Raw genomic sequence first — 9649 nt, forward strand, 5'->3', positions numbered from 1 at the left:
TAAACAACTTAAATTTCTCAAAATTGACCAACTCAAATCGATAATGTCAATAGACAATTCTTACAAAGAGTCAAACTTGAAACCTTGCGGTTATCAAGTTAACTGTTCGACCAGTTTGATTGGAATTAGTCACGAATACGACCACTTTTGAGTAACTGCTACATGAACCTATTTATTTGTACATGCGACATATATATCAGTGTATGTGTGCATGTATATATTATATTTATATAACCACCATATATGTGAGTACATGAGAATCAATATAGTGGATTAAAAAAAAGATTTATGGATGAAATTAATTGGGAGAATTTAACATTCACGTATGCATATGGAGCATGTATTGTGTAAACATAAGATACGTACACAATACATGTCCCATATGCACACACAAATATTGAATTTTCCTAACTAATTTCATCCGTAGATCTATGTTTAATGCACCATATTAGTTCTCAAATATACATAGGATGTTGGACAGAGGGTCAAAGAAATAATAAAGTTTCCATGAAATTTGTGTACCTTTAAATTTTAAAGGGCTGAATTACATATGGGTAACACAATTTTTATGCAGGTTTTCACGTCACTCAAAAAACATAAGAGCATTCTTATCAATGGAGTTTTTTCGCGGTAATTGAGGAGTTTTTGTAAGTGTGATTAAGAAAGAGAAAATAAGAAGAGTAAAAAAAAATAAATCTAATTAAAAAAAAATAAATAATAAAAATATTGTTATGAAACTAAAGGAATTGCAAGCAACAATACCAACACACAGATTTGGAATGAAATGCAAGAACAATAACAAAGAAGTGCAAGAGAGAATGGAGAGAAGGGAATTTCTTATTCATCGTATGAATTGATTCATTTACAAATGAAATACATAGGCCTATATATAGGCAACAACATTAACCCTTCGGTACTCCAAAGGACACTTGAGTCTTCATATGTCCAGAAATACAATAACTGAGATAATGGCCACACATTATTATTATATTCATAACACTCCCCCTTGGCCATTATCTTATCATATCCATGCCTCGTTAAAAACCTCGCTAGAAAAACCCGGTGGGAAAAACCTAGCCGAGGGAAAAAGAGTGCATGATATGTCTAATTATGTGTTGCACTAGTTGCCTCATTAAAAACCTTACGCTAAGAAAACCCAATGGGAAAAAACTTAGCTAAGGGAAAAAGAGTACAACCATAACCCCAACATAAACTTCAAGGCATAATATTCATGATTCATTATGCTCCCCCTGAAGACAACATTCTTCAAATCCCTTATATTAAACTTTCAAAAGATATAGGGATTTGGTGAACAATCATGTTCATCATTTCAATGGGGTGAATATATGTCATAATAATTGCGTGACTCTTTTAGAGCTCACATGGGTATAATACCGACATCATAATGTCTAGTTAGAAATTTTCATAATATACCCATTTATCAATAATTGGTGCAACACAATCCTTATTGTCTTCTTTAAAAGACAATGGGGGCAAATTATAATACAACCAGTATTGGTACTTGGTATCATGGGGATATAATAATAGCAAGTACATAAGTAGCCCATTATATAATGGCTTGTATAAATAGCCCATCAAAATCATTTATTGGCTAACTGGTGTATAGAATTCCATTAAGGAAATACTCGATCTTTAAATCGAGATAATACTTAGCTTTCACATACAAGCTTTTTGTTTCAAACTCTCCGTCTTTAGACATGAGCTAACATCATTAAACTCTTTATATATTTCATTGATGTCTATACCATCAATATTGACTGAGATGTCCATTAGTAACTCTTTATTGAACACACAATGGCACATATTATTCCTTCTTCACAAGGATAATAACTCCATTCGCAACTCTTTAAAGAGTACATAATGATACATAATATATTCATATTTATATTCCTTCTTCAGAAGGGAAAAATACTCAGTCTGTTTCAGGTCATATATAAACCTTAAAATCCATCATGGATTTTCAAATATATTGTCTAATGACCCATATTTATGCGGTCATGACATTCATCATATATTATCCAATGACCCATCTTATGCGGTCATGATATTCATTAACTGCATATTATTCACTGCCAATGATATAATCAGCGAAACTTATTGCCATCCATTTATAATGAGAATATGGGAGAGTATATCAATTATGGGTATCTGTGTAAACCCATGAGCTCCAAGTCTCGCCTTTTATCACATCATTATTCTCTCTTGTACCAACACCTATTCAACGGTGTGTACACATAATATAGAGAATAGCGAGCTGAGCTATTTGCCTTCCTTAATTGCTCATTTTATTTATCAATTAATCAAGGCATTTCTTATGCCTAATTCTGGCCAGATTGAGCAATTATAAAGGCAATTGAGTTGTCGACAACATTTTCATAATTTTCTCCCATATCCATAATAATTATGGCAATTTCAAAACCAACCAGATGATAAACATTTCCCATCAATATTCAAATCTAGTCGTGTCGCATCCCAGTATTAATTATTTGGTGCACCACTGGGTATTTCGTCCTTTGACGAATGTCTCTTTTAGACATCATTGATAGATATATCAATAGATATATATTTGGCAGGAATTAATAATTTACTGAACATTCAGTTCAGTCAATCTAGTATGTGGATTTTTGAAGATCTTTTCATTTTATGAAATTTTCTCGGCATTCAAATTTTTAAAATAATTTGGGCACAAATCTCCCCCTAATGCCGTGAAAATGATCTTCATGCAGTCAGCGTATCAAATGATCTTTTATCATGGGCTCTAGGTTTTTATACAATACATGGATATTTATAATCAACATGTATACCTAGCTTTATTTAATAGCCCGTAGAGATACGCAATGATGTGATAATAAAATAGACTGCATATTAATAAAACACAGATTTGGGAAATGTACAATTTTTACCACGTACTAGATGTAAAGGGGAGTATTCATTTTATGCAGTATGTCAGATTTTGATTAAAACAGTAGTATATCAATCTTTATCTCCCCAATATATAATTTCTATTTAAGCATGCTTTATATGGGAGACTACTGTTTGACATATATACGATGTCCAATAATATTACTTCAAATCTGACATTTGAATATTTAGCGCAAAGTGACCCAATTGCTCATGTTATAATAATTTGGGTCTTTAAATCGCAACATCTTATATACTCAAACATATATGAAAACATATAATGTATATATGATATGATAGATAAAGCAAAAACATAATTTAAAAGCAATAATTTAGCAAACCAAAATGAAATAAGAAGTAAGGCATATATGATTTCATAAAGTGCCAAAATAGAATTAATCAAAATTAAAGCAATTAAAGTGAAAGTCACTTCACTTTTATAATAGGATGTCAGGCTAATCCATTTTCTCAATTTATGAGAAATCATTTTCATAATTATCATCACATACTCAGGATGATATAATTAGCCTTGCCAAATCTTAAAATCATTCAAATCAGTAAACTTTTAGTTTACAATAAGATTGGCTACAATGACACTCTTTCTAATGCAATATAATCATGAGGAAAAGAGGGGAATTTTACAATACACTTTTCTTCCCTGATATTGCCTTTGTAAAAGAATTCTCAATTCATTTCTTTTATAGTCTCAACATGACATTAGTCATTACAAATATTCAAATTCAATAAATTTATATGAGACTTCGGAGGGAACAACGCATTACAAATTTGTTCCTCCAGGCAATAATATATTGGCTCATTTAGAGCTTTCAATCATTTCGTACTACCAAACATTGTAGTAACAAATTCCTCATTATTTTCAATGTGCAGAAACACTTTGCACTTTTAATCATTGTATGTNTCTTTCTTTCTTTTCTTTTTCTTTTGTTTTGGCCGACACTCCACCATGTTTTCCTCTTCAACTTTTTCTTTTGTTTTCTTTGAAACCAGCCAACACCATCTTCAATTATTAACAACAGTAATCACACGGCCATTTCATCATTAATTAGTAACAACAGCAAGGATCGCCATGCCATCGCCGTTCACGCTGGAGAGAACACGTCGACGCCTCACGCTGGAGAAAAACCATGGATAGTTGCTGCTGTTTTGATTTCCGTCGGTCAAGAAGGAAATCGGCCTAGAATGAGCTCCGGTCGTCTACTGTTGTACGCCAAATCTGTTCAGCCGTCGAAGGAAGAAATCTCGCTGGTCACGATATGCTGCTGGCCATCGCCGTCATCAACCACCACCATAACGGTTCTCAGTCGGCGAGAGGAGGAGAGGGAAAAGCCGCCCGGAGGAAGAACGCCTTCACCTAGAGGAGAAAAACTACGAAACAAGTGTGGAGTAGATTCATGGTCCCTCCTACTATCTTCAGAGATACACTCTGGATATCTTTTCCTTTTATCAATCAACAACAGTGACACAACCCAGCATCACATGCGAGTCGGAATAATATTGCCGAAGCTGTTGCTGCCGGAGGTTGCCAAGAGCTCGCCATCAGCCGCCGCAGTTGCTCTGGAAAACGTGAAGATCGCTAGAAGCTGAGATGCTTGTCGACGACGTGGGGGAGGCTGCGGTGGCTGAGCTGCTCCGTCGCCGTCACCAGCTTGTTTGCTGCTGCTGCACGCCTGACCAAGGAGAATATGGTGGCGATGCTCTGTCACCGTTGGATCGCTAGTCGCCACTACTCTCCTTAATTTGTCCGTCAGCGAGGACTCCTCGTCACTCTCCACCAGTAAACACGAAGCAAGTGGTGGAAAGGTCAACGGTGAAGCAGCCGTCGTCGGTGAAACCTTGGAAGAGATAGAGATCATTATTCCATTATCATCTCATCAACAAGCTTTTATATAATCAAGTTTAGATAATATATATATAGTCAAAATAATGACAAATAAACAAGAGTTCAGAAATATTAATCCTTATCCATATTCCTCATATGGTTCATGGTTTGATTCGTCGCAGCTGTCTTGCCGGAAAGAAGCAAGAGGCCGACGATGGTGATGTTAACAGAGAGGATGAGCGACTGGTTTTCCTGTTCGGCGATGCGAAATGAAAAACCAGTAAAAGAGGAGGCTGGTGACAGTCCGTTCATTGTTGCTCGCCGGAGAAGGCCATATGTGAATGAGCACTTTCGTGCTGATAACGTGTTATGAAACTAAAGGAATTGCAAGCAACAATACCAACACACAGATTTGGAATGAAATGCAAGAACAATAACAAAGAAGTGCAAGAGAGAATGGAGAGAAGGGAATTTCTTATTCATCGTATGAATTGATTCATTTACAAATGAAATACATAGGCCTATATATAGGCAACAACATTAACCCTTCGGTACTCCAAAGGACACTTGAGTCTTCATATGTCCAGAAATACAATAACTGAGATAATGGCCACACATTATTATTATATTCATAACAAATATTACTTTGTCAGGCGCGGAACGCGCCCAGCATGTGAGTCTTCTGATTATTTACTCTGCAAAATCACTGTACTATGGTGCTTCATTTGCAATAACATCCTTTTCATTCTCTCTCTCTTTCATGCCAAGTAACTTTAATATCTCACATTATCCATATATTCTCCCTTGATGGGATACTCTAATAACTTTTCATTGGTAACCTGTACTCTCTTAATCCACACTAAAATCAATAAAGAAGGAAGCATTTAATATATTTACATTTTTAATGTGTTTTAAATATATTAATTAACATAATGAACTTGGATGGGAGAGAAATTGGGTGTTCCAATACTCTCCTATATAAAAAAAAAAAAAAATCAATCTAGAAGATTACTCATATTAGATTACTATTTAAGACAAATATTTGTCAGACAACCACCTATTAAACAATTCTAAATTCTAATATAACTAAAATGATGAATTTTTTGGTAAACCAAAGAGTATAATTTTCAAATAGCATTGTTCTTCTAAAGTCTAAACGCACCAATGTTGTCATAATCAAACTTTTGCTTAACTTGAAAAAAAATACAAACAGTACAGGAATTGACTCGAATCGTAGAGGACAGTTGTTGATGCTACTGCAACAAAACCCATCATCTCTCTCTTCGCCTCTTCGGGTTCTGTACTTGTGTTCCTATTTCCCAGCAACTAGGGTTTCTGCTTATCTATTCACCCAATTGCAAGTTATACGCTCCATTTTTGATTTCCAAAGCAGAATCATCTATCGCTTCGCGGTTTTTCCGTTTCTGTTTTCTCTAGAAAACTCCGGCATAGTCTCTGTATCCAGAGGAATTTTTGTTTCGCGGATTGGGGCGAGCTTCAGAGAGGAGCTGGAATGGCGAAGACGAAACCCGGGAAGAAGGACCTCGATTCTTACACCATCAAAGGCACCAACAAGATCGTCAGACGTAATGAATTTCGACGCTCTATGCTCTTTTTCCCCCCCCCCCCCCCGCCTCTCTATATCGAGTACTCGAGTTAAAGTTGCGATTTTTATCTTAAAGAGTGGTTGGTTTTGTGTATGAGCAAAAGTTATTGTCTGCTTCTGTGGAAAAAAAGGGAAATGTTATTTTTTTTTTTTTAGCATAGCTCGCTGGATTATGGGCCTACACTCTTCACCTGAATCTTGAAAAAAATATGCTTGAATTGTTGCTTGTGACTTATGAGTTTTTTCTTTTGGGACTAGATTGTGAAATGTGAGTTTATGAGCCAAATGTTGATCACAATTATTCTTTGTTTCTGAAAAGCATTAATCATGATAGGATCTTTGAAGCATGTACTTGGTGATATTTACCTATGTATGGGTGCATGTATTTGGTATTTTCTTCTATTTTTAGTATTCTCTTGCTGCTTATCAGTGAATGCTATATTGCTATTGTATTGGAAACACTGGTTCTCTCCAGGACTGTTGTTAGTTTCTTGTGGATTAAGTGTGTGTGTGTGTGTATCACAGTGTATGCATACATATATATTAATACTTTTGTGGAGTATTGATAGTTGAAATTATGGCATATCTTTTTCAGCTGGGGATTGTGTACTAATGAGACCGGCAGATACTGATAAGCCCCCATATGTGGCGAGAGTTGAGAAGATAGAAGCTGACCACCGGAACAATGTGAAAGTGCGAGTGCGATGGTACTATCGCCCTGAGGAGTCCATGGGTGGCCGCAGACAGTTTCATGGGGCCAAGGAGCTATTTCTATCAGACCACTATGATATACAGAGCGCGCACACAATTGAAGGAAAGTGCATAGTGCATTCCTTCAAGAACTATACAAAGCTTGAGAATGTTGGCCCGGAGGATTACTTCTGTAGGTTTGAGTACAAAGCTGCTACTGGAGGGTTCACTCCTGACCGTGTAGCTGTGTGAGTTGTTCACCCCTCTGCTAGAATTGTTTCCAAAACGGGCAAAATTAAAGTTATTTGGAAATTTAAACAATATGATTGCATTGTCTAAAGTTATTCTATTCTATTTATTTATTTATTTATTCTGAAGGTATTGCAAATGTGAGATGCCGTATAACCCTGATGATCTCATGGTACAATGTGAAGGATGCAAGGATTGGTATGAGTTTTAAATTGCTTGAAATATATTTGGATGCTGCTTCTTTCTGTACCTCCTTATTATAGATGCAGTAGGTAATTAGGCATGTAAACTATTTCGGGTAATTAGATATTAACATATCACCGTTCATGGCAAAAACCATCATATTGTAACAAAATGTGATCTAGTCAATAAACAGCGAAGGAGAAACTTTACGCTGCCATTCCACAAACATTAAACAGCTGGTAGCACTACAAGTTTCTTGTAACCAATAATTCCCTCAGGAACTGCATGCTAAGACTACCGGAAATAAGTTGTTTACGCTGCTAATGAAATTTGATCTTATTACCCACTTTTTATTTGTTAAGCTAATTACCAAATATTAGTTATTCCTTTCCATTGTTGTTGGAATTCTATCCCCCTTCATATGGAAGAGAAAATGACTCTGATAAAGAGCGTAAAGTTCCTTCGTTTAATAGTGCAAAAAGAATAGGTTTTATGGCGACATCCATGTAAAAATAAAGAAAAGATAAATTCAGATTCTTAAGATGATGAAAGTTAAATGAGAAACTTCTTAATTAGAGGGAGGTTTGGAAACATTAATTCTGGTTCGCAATGTGACTATTTGTGAACTGTCTGAGACTTTTTAGTGGCAGGCTTTATATTTCGTACTTGAAGATTTTAAAACATGTATATTCATTCTATTATTATGCGGATTGAGAACTTATTGCAGAATGCCAGAATTGGAGTATTATTAGTGCTGTGTATCCTTAGACATCTAAATTTCAAGGCCATAGGGTTATGGTCAGCCTACTTGTACATATGTTCTTGTTTTTGTGCTTAATAGAAGTCTTTAAAAAATGCAGGTTTCATCCCTCCTGTATGGGTATGACCATTGATGAAGCAAAAAAATTAGAGCATTTCTTGTGTTCAGAATGTTCAGCTGAGGACGAGGCTAAGCGGCCATTAAACTCATTTCATGTACCTCCAGCTGTTGAGCCGAAGGTTAGACTGTTTCTTCCTATTTGGAATACTGTTTTAGACCACAAAAGGACTTGTAAAAATCAATAGGAAAAATTATATACACATGCATCTTCTGAATAACAACTAATGCTTCATTTACCAATTACCATCCACCTTTTGAATGGTGTGGGGCACCCGGGAAGGATCTTGATTTTTCAACTGTGAACCCTTATCGAAACTCATTTGAACTCATGATTTCTGAACTCTGCCCTATGGAAATGAAGCCTACAAGCCCCAACAAAGTCTGTAAAGTCATTGTCCGACAATGAGCGATATTGAATTCATAATATGCTGTTGTAGAGAGACAATTGTCTGTTAGAAAAGAGAATAGGGTTGGCATAGTCTAGCAAATTCTTGGAACAACGCTAATTTTAGCCTGAATTCTTATTTCTCTTTAACAATTGCATATGTTTACTTCCTTGCCTGTTGATTACTTGATTCTTTAAAAAAAAAAAAAAACTGAATAACAGACTTGTTACTGGGTTGATTTAATCCAATGTTTGATGGTAGGTGGAGACTAAACGCAGAAAGAGATGACCACTTGAGGCTTCATAGAAGGGGATCCGAAGTTGTTGCATATAAGGGCTCCAGTGTTGTGTTGTGGAACTGAACTCTGTACAGTGATGAGAAGATAATGGGCTTTACAAAAAAAGCCAGAGGCTTTTTAAACAATTTTTTGTGCTAATTTTCGATATTTAAAATGCTTTTGTGCCCTATTCTGGGATTACAACTTCAATTCTTGCTGTCCATCCATGTCATCTAAACCCTAAGGCCATCTCCAACCATGGAGATTAAAGGGGAGAAAAGATTATTCTCTGGGGACACAACTTTGTCTCTGGAGAAAAGGGGAGAAAAAGGACACGGGCGTGTGGCGTGAGCTAAAAAAAAATTTGTTTGTTTTTAACAGGAAATCGAGCCTTCCTTTCATTTCCTTTCCTTTCTTTGTTTTGAACAGATTTTTGTTAATTGAAATTTTGGTTTCATTTGAACATATTTTCAGCTTGATTTGAACATATTTTGGGCTTGATTTCCTTTCATTTCAGCTTGATTTTTGTTTTGTTTGTTTGTTTGTTTGTTTTTTTTTTTAATTTTATTTTAATTTTTGAACAAATTTGTTATTTTATTTTTGTAAATTTCTATGT

General features: G+C 35.5%; 1 protein-coding gene across 1 annotated transcript; it reads left to right on the plus strand.

Annotated features, from left to right (window-relative positions):
* Positions 1–5934: 5934 nt before the first annotated feature.
* On the plus strand, positions 5935–9243 carry LOC115995756 (chromatin remodeling protein EBS-like). The gene is made up of 5 exons (XM_031234886.1): positions 5935–6348; positions 6964–7306; positions 7437–7505; positions 8351–8489; positions 9018–9243. The coding sequence occupies exons 1-5, from the start codon at positions 6276–6278 to the stop codon at positions 9042–9044; spliced, it is 651 nt and encodes a 216-aa protein (XP_031090746.1). The 5' UTR covers positions 5935–6275; the 3' UTR covers positions 9045–9243.
* Positions 9244–9649: the final 406 nt, after the last annotated feature.

Source organism: Ipomoea triloba, chromosome 11 (genome assembly GCF_003576645.1).
Source record: "Ipomoea triloba cultivar NCNSP0323 chromosome 11, ASM357664v1".
In the NCBI taxonomy this organism is placed as follows: Eukaryota; Viridiplantae; Streptophyta; class Magnoliopsida; order Solanales; family Convolvulaceae; genus Ipomoea; species Ipomoea triloba.